This window comes from Epinephelus moara, chromosome 2, assembly GCF_006386435.1.
Source record: "Epinephelus moara isolate mb chromosome 2, YSFRI_EMoa_1.0, whole genome shotgun sequence".
NCBI lineage: Eukaryota > Metazoa > Chordata > Actinopteri > Perciformes > Serranidae > Epinephelus > Epinephelus moara.
Window position 1 is genome coordinate 12,597,187 of NC_065507.1, and position 15,049 is coordinate 12,612,235.

The 15,049-nt window shown below is 42.4% G+C and overlaps 1 protein-coding gene across 4 annotated transcripts in view; it reads right to left on the bottom strand.

Moving 5' to 3' along the window:
* Positions 1 to 15,049, bottom strand: part of veph1 (ventricular zone expressed PH domain-containing 1) — a 124,639-nt gene that overhangs the window by 38,892 nt on the left and 70,698 nt on the right. For all 4 annotated transcript variants that reach the window (XM_050064019.1, XM_050064003.1, XM_050063994.1 and 1 more), the window contains 3 exons: positions 13,480 to 13,856; positions 6,711 to 6,850; positions 6,271 to 6,405 (listed from right to left, as the gene is read on the bottom strand). In XM_050064019.1, coding sequence (XP_049919976.1) covers positions 6,271 to 6,405; positions 6,711 to 6,850; positions 13,480 to 13,856 — 652 coding nt within the window. The remainder of the gene's footprint in view (positions 1 to 6,270; positions 6,406 to 6,710; positions 6,851 to 13,479; positions 13,857 to 15,049) is intronic.

Here is a 15,049-nt window from a genome sequence, read left to right on the forward strand (position 1 = left end):
ATACACATGAATGGCAAAAATTGTTTGAATCTTACTAGTCAAAACTGAATTACAGATATCTGTAATTAGAGTTTTGACTAGGCAAAATCTAATTAGGGATATCTTGAATAAGAGTTTTGACTAGGCAAAATTATGTTGCAGATATCAGTAATGAATATCCAGTCTAGCGATTAAATGTTAAAACGGCTTGCCATAGTGCCTGTTGAAAGTCAGACTACATGTTAGTCTGGTCGATGTCATTTGAACATGGAAAGGGAAGGAGACGAGAGACAATAGGAAAAGAGAATGAATGAGACAAAAGGAGAGGACATAATGGGAGATGAGAGAACAGGGTTTCTGGAATAATTTCAACCACAGAGGGAAAAATAGAAAGGGAAGTGGTAGGTGGAGGCAGGAAGAGGAGTAGAGAGGGGAGTGTGAGTCAGGAGAGAGGTGAGTGGATGAGAAGTGGGAGTGTTGGAAAGGGGAGTGGATGAAGGCAGTAAACAAAGCACAGGCTTTATTTTTGTCTCTCTTAACGTTCATCCTTATGTCTGTCTGGGCACAGATGTGATTATATCCATTTCAAACAGGCACAGACACAGGCAACAATTCTCATATGTAAAGCTCTTGCTCTCCTCTCCCTATCCTGCCCGTCTTTTGCCTTCCCTTCCCCATACGTCTTTATCTGATCCCAGTCTCAGCTCTGTCTGTAGCCTTACTCTATCTCTTGGTTTTCAGCCTTACTCCTACATCCTCATACTCCAAAATTTATCTCCACCTAAGTTGTACCAACAAGCGCTCTCACTCTGGGCTACAGAAAGACAAAAGGTGAAACAATACTTGTCAAATATCTCCCCTCTCAGGCTTCCACTTTGCTCAGTCTCCTGTCATATCTCATGCCATGTCTTCCTTCTTTTCCTCTTTCACTTCCTCTTTACTCTCACCACATCCTCTGTGAAATCTCTCCACAGTTTCATCCTCCTATCTTTTTTCAGTCTGCATGTTCACGTCTTCCTCCTTCATCAGTGTTTAATCTCTCCAAATATCATATTTTTTGCCTCTACTTGTGTTTATCCTACAATACTTCGTCCTTTCCTCTCCTTCAACCATCTTTTTTCACTCTAAACTCTCTCATTCCTTTCCTACCTGTCCTCTCGTAAATGTTTGGCACTTATCTCCCTCTTCTTTCAACCTTCATTCTCCACTTTCCTCCCTCGTACTGATTTATGTCTGTTGTGATTAACACAGCGATGGTGCAGCTCTCCAACTTTGTGGGGCCTATTTAAGTTAATATAGTTTTATCTTTATCTCTTGACCCCTCACCGACTCTTTTAGCCTCTCTCTTTTTACTATTTCCATGTTTAAACCCATTACCTTTTTATTGTTACTGTATATTGCTCAACCTCCTCCGCCTGAGAATCTCACATCCATCCTTTATCGCTCATCCTTACCTCCCCCCATTCCTCACATCTTCACTCGCACCAGCTTTCTATTATCTCTGTGTGATAAAACTACTAAACTAAGTTGTCAGAGGCCATGCATAACTCCCTCTTAAATCTCCGAAGCCTCATAAAGCCCTATACTCTCCCTTTAAATCTGCCTGTCAGTGCGGACATAATCGATAACCTTCATGTCTCATATGTATATAATAGCCCTCCTCCCATTGCATCTCTTCTCCCCCGTCTCCCACTACATGTGTTTCTGATTGGGTGATAGTGACAGGAGTGAAGCTGTAGGACTAATAGAGAGGGAAAGAAAGCAAAGAGGAAATGCAGAGCATATGGGTGGAGGGAAAGGTCATGGCCTTCTTCCTCCCCCTCTCCTGTTAAATCTCATCGTCTCTTCTCTGTGGTTTTTCGTGGCGTTCCCTGGACAATGAAACTGAAGCCATTTTAACATTAGCACCGTCAACATGGTCTGACAGGCCACTTGGGTTTTTATAATGCTAAAAAAAATTATGTTTAAATAAAGACTACAAATCTCTCACTCTTCAACCCGTTCCTACATGTGTGTTTTTGATGTTTTCAGGAGCTTAGAGGGTACTAAAATAAAACACACAAGATTTCTGAGCTTTTATACCTCTGACTGTCGCCACTGTCACTGCAGTTCCCAAACTATACTTCTGTTAACAATGGTGTTCAATTTTTTGCACTTTCCTTTTTGACCAACACATTCTCACTCCGACCTCATCATGTATCAACATTTGGTCATGGACCTTACACGTCCAGATATGATATGAAAGGTACCCTGGGTGTGTTGGTTGCTGACGCTCTGGGACGCCGTGTCAAGTTCTGCCTGATACATGCATTGTCTTCTTTCAAAATACACTTCCATTTTCACAGGAAATTTAACGTTTGCATTCAGTCTCCTTCAAAATAAACGCATTACATCGGTACAACAATGCAAATTGACGCTTTGTTTTCCTCCAACAGCACACGCAATTGGGTTTAGGCAACAAAAACATGTGGTTGGGTTTAGGAAAAAGAACAGGGTTTGGCTTTATAATCTTACAACATGCAAACACTGCTCTCCTGGCTGAAAAGCAGTGTTTGTTGGACCCATCTCACAACCCCTCCCATCCACCCTACTTAGACTTTCGCCGCCTTAACTTTCATTCTTGTCCCGCCGTGTTTCCCCCTGATGCCACTGGCCACCATTAAACTATAACAGCGACCGGCCACGTATCATGCCGACGTTCAAGGACGGCTATTTTCAGTGTCTGACACCGTCACAGTCACTGCCCAAGTGCCTGATTTTGACGACGTCGGAGTGAGACCGCGTTGTTTTGGTTGACAACTTTGGTTGGAACACAGCCTCTGATTGGATGACAGAAATTGCTAGTGGACATCAACACGAAAAAAATGGATAAATAATTACAGAGGACATTCAGAGTCAGGCTTATAATCATCAATATATTTTTTTCAAAGTTTCCAAAAAGACACAACAGTTCAAGGGTGGTTTACGAAGCTTCTGAAAAGGATGTGATTGCACCGGAACCTTCGTTATAACAGCACAACAATTAGCTTCTGGGCAAAAAAATAAGTAGGCTAACGGCCTGTACACATGCTAAGATTTTTCCGCCATTAAATCCATTGTTTTCAATATAGATGTACAGAAGACGTGCTCAAAAGTGAGTGCAATGCTCAAGCATTCCATGGGTGCGCCCTGAGATAAACAGAGTTCAACTATGGGAACATAGCAGCTGGCAGATATCGTTCCTTTCTCCCATAAATATCAGAATCAGAAGTATCAGAAGTTGATCATTTTAGTGCAGGGAGAGCTTAATATCTATCCTGTGGACAATATTTAATACACACGTAAAAAACAACGCCAGGAAGACGATCAGCTCTGCACTCGTGATTTCTGGTAAGAAGGCTATGATATACAGTGCTGGTTGCTTGCTTAGCAACCTAGACACAATCTGCCTCTGCACCCATTAAAGTTGGAACAGAGTAGGTACAAGAGCAGCACCAAGTACCCTTACCCACGTTTTCCAGGGGATTTAAAAACAACTTGTGTCCTGGCTCTAGCAGAGATATTTAGTATGTTGTACACAACATCGTTCGTCGAAGCCTACAACATAGCATGCTACAAGTTTTGTATTAATGTTGTTGTATTTGAGCATTGTAAAACAATGACGAGGAGACGTGCAGCAGTAAATGAATCAATGTGCATTATAAAAAATGTAAATATTGTAAATTGGCACGGGACATTGAAAATATTGTCTACCCTGCTCTGTGACAGTTTGTTTATCTCCCATAATTTCCAGTACTCTCATCAAACAAATGCATTATTGATTTGCTTGTGAACACGAACAATAAAATTACATAAGACGGTCTGGCAGACTGTTGCAGTGCCCGTGGGGGTCCCAGAGTACTGGCTGTCCTAGTGTTAAAGCAAAAAGAGATGTCAGAAGTCTGTCAGTCTGTTAGTTTATGCTGTGTTTTTAAGGTTGATGCATCACAATGATGCAATTTCATGAACCCTCCAAACAATATAGACAACATTTTCCCAAGCCAAAAACAAACTCTGGTATCAACTTTCCCCAAGAACTGATCTGTATTTACAGTCTCATGCTAGCTTCCACATGTCAGTACATCTGTAGTTTTTAATTTTCTGTTTGTGCACAGCTCAAAGAAGCAAGATATAACACACTATCTTTAAGAGTCACCCAGGCTAGCTGTTGTCCCCTGTGACCGGCCTTTGCTGACTGTAGCTTTGTATTTTTCCTACAGACATGAAAGTGGTCCTAATCTTCTCATCTAACTCCTAAGCAACCAAACAAGCAGATTTTAAAACGTCAAAGTATTCCTTTAAGGTTTGAGTGGTCCAGTTGGGGCCAGTTGAGAACACCAGGGAGCATATTTTACTGGTGGCTAAGAAGGTAAATCAGAGGTTTTACTGGAGACTGATACAGTGAAACCAGTAAAGCAGACGTTTACGACCATGTTTGAACTGTTGAGCTTCACACAGCGTGAGTCTTCCTGCCCTGCAGTGTGAATATAACTAGGTGCATTTACCTAAGTACTGCACCTAAGTAGAAATATGAGGTACCTGTCCTTAACTCGACTTAACATATGTTCTTTTCATGCCACTTTATACTTCTATCCTACTGTAGTTCAAAGGGAAATATTGTGCTTTTACTCCCCTACATTTATTTGACATTTATTTAGGTACTTGTTACTTTACAAGTTAAGATTTTTGAGCACAAATCATATGAAGAGCTGATGATATATGATGTTTTGTTATTAATAACTACCCAGCAGTATGTGCAAGCACAATTGAAAATAAAATGGCAACTATTTTGACATTCTGAGATTCATTCAGTTCTATTAGCACAGGCTGAGTATTACCCAAGTATTATAGAGTCCAGTAGAGGGTGGAGCCTGTGTGAGAGAGAATAATCAGCTGATCCAATCATTAATCATTAAATACAGTCCTTTATACAAAAAAAGAGCTCCACCAGCTTCATCGGTAACATCCTGCCTTTACATTAATGCATGAGTAATAATGATATAATATATAATAGTGTAACAATAGCAAGAGCTATCTGTCTGCACTGAAGCGGTCAGGGTAAGAGATAGTACCTCCAGTTTTGAGGCCATTGTTGTCTGCTGGGAAACGGTGGACCGCCCCCTCTGGGTTGGGAGAGTTACTGCCCCAAGCAAAGGAGTTAAAGTATCTAAGGGTCTTGTTCATGAGTGAGGGTAAAATAGAGTGTGAGACGGACAAGGCAGTTTGGCGCAGCGTCAGCAGTGATGCAGGCACTTTGCCAGACCGTAGTGGTAGAGAGGAAGCTGAGCTGAAAGGCAAAGCACTCGATTTACCAGTCTATCCACAGTAGTGATTCTAAGACTGAGATTGCGGATACAAGCGGCTAAATTGATTTTCCACTGCAGGGTGTCTGGGCTCAGCCTGAGAGTTGGGTGAGGAGCTCAGACATCCAGAGGGAGCTAGGAGTACAGCCGCTGCTCCTTCGTGTCGAAAGGGCAAAAGGGGCCAGGCATTTGATCAGGATGCTGGTTGCCTCTCGTTTAACAAAATGGTAGGAGGCCCCAGGGCAGACTCAGAACACGCTGGAGGGATTGAATATCTCATCTAGCCTGGGAACGCCTCAGGATCCCCCAGGAGGAGTTGGAAAGTGTTGCTGGGGAGAGGGACGTCTAGAGTGCTTTGCTCAGCCTGCTGCCCCTGTGACCCGGCCCCGGATAAGGGGATGAAAATGAATGGATATCTGTCTGCACTGAGTACTTTTAATACTCAAAGTAAAGGTTCTGAATACTTCATCCACTACTGCTTCCCTGTGTACAGTTGGTGTGTGTAATTGTGTGTGTTTATGAACAACTGGGTACGCTCATGCTCCATATGGTACCCATAGCTGGTCCATCTGATTGCAGCCACAACACATGTTCAGAGAAAGACAAACGACAGCTGTATTTTCTTTGTGGGCCTAATTATTTCCTCGCGACCACTTAGCTTGTCACAGTATGAAGGGGCTGCACGAGGAACACCACCCACATCCACGCACATACAAAAACAGACACTGAAATGGACACAGGCAGTAACACACACACCCACACACAGACATGATTAAGATGTGGAGTCGGGGTGAGCGGAGGCCTTGTATACACAACTGCCCATTTAGTGCATTCCATATTTAAACAAAGTGGATGCTGAACTTTGACACCTTCCTATGTTGGAGTTTCTTTGTGCTCCACCGCTGATGACTTCATCCCCTCTGCTTGAGACAGATAGACACACACACATGCACATACTGTAGTTAAGTACCTTTCTGTGTGGCGTGGTGTGCTGTGTCATAGCCATGGGGAAGCTGTGAGCTCCTTTTAGCTGAGTCTTCTCCCAGAGGGAGGCGAGCCTCTGGACACACTCATCTCTGGAGCACAGGGCAACACTGGATTTACTCTGGTCAAAGAAAGAGAAAAGAAAACAGCAGGGAGGAAGAAAAAACATTAAACAGAGATATGGCCCAGATAGAGATGGAGGAGAAGTATGGGGGGCAAAGAAGAGGAAAAAGGTTAGGAAAACAAAGGTACTGTTTTTTGCCATTTTACATGAACAGATGCAACCACATTGTGCATTCCTAAATATTTAACTTGACTGTAAAGCTCCTCATATTCCCCTAAATATGACAAGGAGGCTTTCAGAATAAATATTTAACTCAAAGCTTATATTTTTACAACTTCAGTGAGCAACTGTTTTCTGTGCACCTGTAAGTGTAGCAGCATGATGTGTATCCAAAGATGAGGCTGTCGGCTGGTCAGGTTGAAACAGGACTTAGCGTACAGACAGTAGTGGCCCTTAAGAGGACAGGAGAACGACAGCTTGGCCACACATCCTCGATTTGAATCTGTCACACAGACACACGCAAAGACACATTTAAAAAAATTATTCATCTTTCGCAGATGCTCCAATTGAAATTCCTAAGCTAAACCAGAGTCAGTCTGTGGGCTCCTCGCTGTCCCCTTGCACATATGGACTTGTGTAACCTTGGGAACATATTTACAGAGTGATTCATAGCATGCAAGGACACCAAGTCTCGCAATCAGGAAGTGTCTTCTTTTCTCAACACCACCTCCCTATCAGCGAGGGAGAAGAAACTGGTGAAGGGGCAACAGTTTGTGCTTTACATGGAAATCATCAAAATGAAATACTAACATAGCTACTTAGTTACTCTATGGAGTGCTTCATTTTAATATTTCATTTTTATTTTATGTCAAACAAACAAAGTCAAATATTAAGAACCTTATTTTAGCTGAATAATATGCCTCCTGCATAAAAATGGATTCAGTGCATCACATTTGTTTCTTAGTTTCCTGGTAAAAAAAAAAAAAAGGATTTCTTCTGTCTTTTAAAGCAATGACTGCAAATTTTTACCAGCCGTCACGAGTCATCATGTGTGTGTGTGTGTCATCATGGCGAATGAGGTGCTGGCGACACCAGTTGTAGCGGGAACTACCACAGAAGCTGTTTTGAGTACTTTGGCAGGTTTTTATATGATTGTCTGTCTGTGGAAAGATTTTGTCAACACAATAACATTGCAACTGTGCAAGACAGAGTCACGCTCTTTTGTGTAGATAAGATCAAAATGACATCAAGTTCGAAAAGAAAAGTGTGTCTTGAGCAAGGGCCCTGGGAGTGGGGAAGGTGATAACAGCTGGAGCGATTCAATAGCAAGATGGTCTCTGGCTGGTAATAAATTTAAATCACTTTAAAATAAATCACTTGATGGTGAAAGGTTATAGGAGGGAATTGATACCATGCAAAACATGGATAGTGTGCACATCCAGCGGAGTACAGCTGCTGCACAAAAAACAGCTTGCAAAGGAAAAGGGGAAGTTCGCACAATGAAAAACCTCCCAAAGACTAAATAGCTGAACATTTTTATCGATAAGATCTTTGACAGGTAATATGAACAAAAAGCAGGTTACATATACAGACAAAAATGACAGCTCAACCTACATGGAGTCTCCACTAGTTGCCTGGCAACTGCTTCCAGCTGAGAAATAGTGCAGCACAAAATCCCCAGTAAAACTGCAAATTGTTCGCCTGATATCAGACAGAACTGTCAGCTCATTACAGTCTGAAGCTCTGGTGAAAGTTCAGGCAGGAAGACTTTTCATGCTCAGGCTGTAAGTTTCTTTCTCACCCTGCCATTCACTCCTTGCACGCATGCTCACTCACTACCTCTAGGTGTCATCATCTGGGTCTGTGAATTGAGCCCGTCAGCTGTTTTTCGGCTGATTCACAATCAACCAACAGCACAGCAACACACCTTCTCTGTCAGCCTATCATCTTACTGCTCCTTATTTTGAATATGGTTCTTTCTCTGCCGTAGTTCTTTCTAGCTGCAGTCGAGCGCACCCTCCACCTCCGCATCACCACCCACTCTTTACGGATTCATCATCCTCGTCTGCCTCAGCACTCATCAGCCTCAGAGTCATCAGCCACCTCCACCACCAGTGTCCGGACTCCATGGGGGGATTTATCCTGCTGCCAATCAGATGTCCCTCAATAACCAAATATCTCCCTCTGGTGTCCAAGCACAAAAGACTTCTGTTAAATTTTAATTAAGTATTATCTTCATTCTTCTGTCTCTCCTGATTGAACTGTTTCCCTCTTCAGTCTGACATTGCTTGTACTCTGACCCATTTGCGTCGCGGAGGGGGATTTGATTTTCCCTAATCAATCACTGGAGCCCAGCGTATCCGCCTGCATCTTATATATATTAAAGTACACACTGTAGCCATGCCAACATGCTGGTTTTATTGGGGTTTGGAGCAGAGCTAAGTAAAAACAAACTGAAATGTCAGGCGATATTAAGAAGAACTCTTGACAACAGCTTTAGTCCCTTGTGGCACTCATCAGATCGATTGCTTTTCCAAGCAAGAAACCACTGTTTCACATCACGGTGCCTGATGAATCCTTCAACTCGGTGGAGTGAGCAAATTCAAAGGTGTGGACCCATGCAAGCACATTTCTGTACAGATTATACACATTAGTTTTGGAGGTGCTGGTAGGTTGCCTTTGGACAGAGCCAGGCCAGCTGTTTCCTCCTGCTTACTCTCTTTTTGCTGAGCTGACCTAACTGGCTGCAGGCTGTAGCCTCACATTAGACTGTCAAACACAAGAGAGGTGTCAATTTTCTCATCTAACTGTCAAAGAAAGAGCGCCTCTCCCAAAATGGTTAAAGGAATCAAACATTTTCTAGATCGTCATAAACTTGACGTTCATTTCTCATTCTGGATATGTTATCTTTGGAATAAACTCAAATCAAATACAAATGTACAAAATCAACTCATAGGAGACACTGTGAAAAAGAAATGGTGGTAACTACACGTGTTGAACTACAGTGTGCGTCTGTTTATCCTCCTTCATTCGTTAGCACATGTGTTTCTGAGAAAGTTTGTTTGTATCCAATAGCCGGTGACGCTGTATATTTTTGTGTCAACGTGTGAGAGTGTGTGTGTGGATGTTTGGATTGAGGATACATGTGCATGTGCACTCTTCTGTGTAATCCTCATCCCCTGAGACGGAGGGTCAGCAGCTCAAGTGTAGGTCAGCCAGCAGCATGATGACATCATCCAGCTGAGACCACTTGTGACATCATATCCTAAGTGCTGAGGGGTTGATTCTCATTAAGAGACTTAGTACTAAGAGAGGCTATGTGAAGCACCAATTATGGATGTAGAGATGGATGTGCCTCTACGTGTATGTGTTTAACAACTGTATATTTACATTCATTTTTATATTTAATCAATTAACCAGAGGCCAAAGGAGGAGTTTGTTATTTTTTGTCTTGTTTCCTCTTTTACGTGTGTGCGTACATGTGTGTGTGTGTGTGTGTGTGTGTGTGTGTGTGTGTGTGCATGTATGAGCGACTCTGTGTGTGTGTAAGGTATGACTCCTGGCTGCCTCTTAGTTAAAATGACATTAAGGCCAAAGGCGGAGTAATAACATCCCCTCCTGTCAATCAAAATATCATCACCTCTAGTGCCGCGTTTGAGTCTGGTGCTTTGTGTGTGCATGTGTGCGTGTGTGTGTGTGTGTGAGAGTGACTTTTCTGTTCTTAATATGTTCAAAAAACTGAAGCTGTGTCCCAATAGGTGGGGCTCTCTGCTGCAGATGGCTCAGACATTAAAAAAAAGGACTGTACTGTCTAATTGCATATCTATTTAAGTATGTGTGTGTTTTAAAGTGTGTTAACTGGTGTGTATTGTTGAATATGTGCATGTGAATGTCTGCACACATGGTGTTAGGTGTGTAAGGTGCCAGGGATCTTTTTACCCAGCTCAATGTATTCTATGTCTTAATGTGTCTTATCTTGTAAAATATGTGCATCCGATATATCACAAGCATATTTCATGTCAGTGTTTGGTTGAATTTAGCTGTGTGAGTCATAATTTCAGGAAGGACTGGATCAAGTTTTCAAAAAAAAAATCCCAATCAAAAGGGGAAAGGTGATAACAGGCGCTGCTCCAGCACAAGATGACAGTGAAGTCTTAATTCAAACGAAGCACATCGAATTGAAAAACGGAAAATAAGCAGGACATGAATGAAAATAAAATATCAAATCCCCGAATATGAGAAGGATGAGAGGGGAATTGTGAAAATGGATTACAAAGTTTTAGAAAGTGGATTAGATTAGTTTGGAGACGTAAGAGGTTTCTCGTTACATTGTTTTTTCACATGAACCGATTGACCCTCGTTTCTAGTCAGCACACTCTGCTTGAACTAAGGTACGAAAGCATGCGTGCACACACACAAACCTGCACCATATATACATGCACTTCATGCATACTAAATATGTATGCATAACATCCATCTGTTTCTACTTAAACATGACTGCGTTGTATAGATGTAGCTGAATTTAATAACCCTTCCCACTTCAAAACAGTTCTCTGCCTCTATACCTTGATTAATATTTCCATTAACAAATTAGCTCCGTGACATTAGCCCTATGGAGTTTGGCTCATAGTTTTTATTATAAGACTACATTGTTTCCCTGCAGATTAAGAGCAAGTACAAGTTCACTGGAGTCAGCAGCTGAATAAAAGGATTGGCAGTACTCTATATTTTTCCCATGAAAAAGCCAAAAGTAACAATAAATTGAATCTGAATCAAGGATCAGATATTGACCACAATGTTCTTATGCATTGTTTGCTTTTATGCATGGTGGTTTGCATGTAATGTAAACCTATGGATGAGGTCAATGGGGGACAAAGACAATAAAATGAATGTCATGATTTAATGTCAAATTTAATATTCTAGGGGGAGATAAACAATAAATAAACTAGAAATACCACCTCATGTTTGTGTGCCTCTGCCAGCCAGTCAGGTTACAATTTCCATCCATGTCTGTCTTAAATGAAGCCATGACTGTAGACAATGCCTCAAACATGGAGGTTGCTGCAAAGAAGCTACATGTTCCGAAACACGGATGCTTCACACACATCTTTAACCCGACAGCCCAGAAGATCTATACCTTCAGCACAGTTTCAAGGTGGGCAGCAAAGAGTAGTGTCACCAGTTCAGTATTCGGGCAGATGATACAGGATGCCCAAATTCAAACTGAATCGTAATTTGCACCAAACTCAATTGAGATTTTAAATAATGTCCCTTGATGCGTTTGGGGTTGTGTTTTGCTTTGCTTATGGTGCTCTGTTATGTGCCAGTGTTATGTGCAATACATGAATGGGTGATGTGCAATACTGTTAAGTCGGTGAGGATTCTCAGTCATCCAGGTCATGGTAATCGTAAGTGCTAGATCGTAGGTAACTGGACTTGCTTGAGTTCTTGAAGACGTTTTGCCTCTCATTTAAAAAGCACCATCAGTTCTAATTGACTGGTGCGGAGCTGCAGGCCTTAAACTCTGTGTGGGTGTGAACCCTTACAGAGTTGTTATGGTCACATGTGAGTCGTTGACCCACCTGGCCATCTTGTGTGTCGTTAGGGTTAGATGGGTCCAGGTGAGAATGGGCGTTGAGTTGTCTCGGGAGGGATCCCAACGAACACAACCGACTACGTTAAACAGAGTAGGTGGCCTACAACACCACCTATCACCAATGCAGTCTTGGGATCCCTCCCTCGACAACTTAACACCCATTCTCACTTGGACCCATCTAACGAAAACAACACACAAGATGGCCGGTGGGTCGACTCACATATTTCCTTAACGACCATGTAACTCAGAGCTCACACATGACTTCAACAACTATGTAAGGGTTCACACCCACACAGCGTTTAAAGTCTGCGACTCCTCACCAGTTCGTAAGAACTAAAGAAACCTCTTGCACGTGAGCCAAAATGTCTTCAAGAACCTCAAGCAAGTCCAGTTGCGTATCGTATTGTAGCGTAAGGTATTTTACCCAACCGCACCGCATCATACGGCATCGCATTGTATCGCATCGCACCATATCGTATTGTATCGTATCCTATTGCATCATAGCATAGCGTAGGGTACTGTACCGTAATGTACCGCATCTCATTGTATGGTATCATATCGCACCAAATGTTGCCTCTACTATTCCTGAGGTATGAAGTGAAGTTTTCCTTTGACATTTTGGATATAAAATGTCATAATTTCATCACTTGTTAGACACAAATTTGGTCTCAATTAGCATATGAGTTCTTGAGTTAAGGCCAAAAACATGTTTTATGAGGTCACAGTGACCTTTGACCACCAAAATCTTGTCAGTTCATTATTAAGTCCAAGTGGGTGGTTGTGCCAAAACTGAGGAAATTCCTTCAAGGTGTTCTTGAGATATTGCATACACGACAATGATGGACGAACAACCTGAAAACACAATGCCCCTGGGCACAGCTGTCGCCAACGTGAAGGCAAAAAAATGTTTGCTGTGCTTCTTAGTAACTCAACTGCCATTGCCAAATTGTTGGAGCTCATAATAGAGATATTCCCCAGGAAAATAATATGATCCTCTCCACCAGCTGGGCTGACGGTGCTCAATAACTGGAAACAGCTTTTAGCACACAAACAGTCAAAGACGCCATGTACGATATCAGGTGTCTGTCCGGACAGGATATAAATTATAAGAGGATAAAAAAATGTATTCAGGACTGAAACTACCAATGTGGCAGAGGAAGAAAAATCACATTCATATGCCCTCTGGACGGGATTAAAATCACCGATCAGCACATGCAATATTAAAATAAAACTATTCACCCGAGGGACATAAATCCTTGTCCAATTGGGGCCCGATGTGTGTGTATGTGAAAGTGGGAAGGAGAGAGGGGAAGAGGAGGCGTATTCATACCACATCATTAATCAACCCCAGCAACCACGTCTGACTGTAATCTCATTCAGGTTCAGCAGGTTACACAAACCCTCCCTCTGCTTCTCTCCCTGTGCTGCACTTCTCTTCCTACTGCACAAACCAATAACACTGTCATCAAATTATCTCTAGTACTGATCTCAAAGAAAGCATGCTCCGACAGAACGGTTTGTCATGTTCACATTACCGTCTATCACACACTGCTCTGGTATGGGGATCTGCTGCACCATGTCTCTACAGAACTCTCTGATCGTCTCCATGTTGTCTCTTAAATGGATGAAGAGTCTGTCAGCGTCCTCCTGCTCCTCCGTCTCTCCATCCTTCGCTCTGCTTTGATCTTTCTCAGCCTCTTTGACCCCTCTGTCCAGGACAGCAGAGACAGGCATCGAGCCGTCACCTATCAGTTTTCTTTCAGTGGGTGGTGCTTCCTGGTTTTCTGAGTGCGATTTCACCAGTGTGTTGGAGATGATGTTGTCCGGGTTTGGCTCCAGGCCCTCACCGTCCTCTCCGGTGTCTGAGTTGATGGAGCGGGAGCGCACAGCGTGGAGGGCCAGGCTCTTTGACCTATGAAGAAGCAGGAAATAAAAACAGTCAAAGTGAATTTTGTTTGCTTCCTGTTTTTGACTCCGTAAAGCAAATGTTACAAGGTTTGTTTCAGGGGTCTGTGGGCAAATGACTGAAGGAAAAACTTCAAGGAGACATTGTTGTCAATGATTTTGTAACAACTATGGGAAACAGCAAAATATCTGAACTTCAATGCATGGCAGGAGTATTGCGGACAAAAGCCAATCTGGTCTCACTCCAAGGTCCTCAAAATCCGGCGCTTGGGCAGTGACTTCCGGTGTCAGACACCGACAAAAAAAGCCACCGGTAGCCAGCAGCGTTAGGGGGAAACATGACCGGAAAAGAAAGAAAGTTAAGACAGCGAAATTCTGAGTAAGGTGGGTGGTAGGGGTCCAACAAATGTCAACTTTCAACCGGGAGAGCGGTGTTAGCATCCCATTAGATTGGGCTTTTGTTGCCAAAACCCAACCATGTGTAATAGCTGTTGAAGGTAAAAAAAATGTCCATTTGCGTTGTTGTAACAACGTACTGTGTTTATTTTGAAAGAAACTGTATGTAAATATTAAATTTCCTGTGAAAACGGAAGTGTATTTTGACAAGACAATGCATGTAATGGGCAAAACTTGACACCGCATCAACAGAACATCAATAAGCAACGCATCCAGGGTACCTCGCATGTCGTATCTGGACAGAAAATCCATGACCAAACATTGATATGTGAGAAATTCGGAGTGAGAATGTGTTGCAAAAGCGTGATTTTACTTTAATTACACTGAAGCGATTCAGCACTCCAGTTCGAGTTGCTTCACTAATGCCCAGTGTACCATGTAACATAGCAACGTCCACAAATCTAACATGCTAACAGACACTTGCCCACACTTTTTTCAGTGGTTTACAGGACTACTGACTTTATAACACAGCAGGTACGAACCATCCACCACCAACACTGACAAGGTGAGTCAACATTCTTGTTCTAAGAGGCTCTTTGTTTAATAGACTACTTATTATATGGCTATTTATCAAATATGTCAATAATTTTATACAGTCTTACTATATTCTTATCTTACTATATAATGACGAAAACTCTGTCTGTGTGTGTGTCTGTTCCACATTTTTCTCCTCACTGACTTGGTCAATCCATGTGAAATTTGGCACAGTGGTAGAGGGTCATGGGAGGATGCGAATGAAGCAAT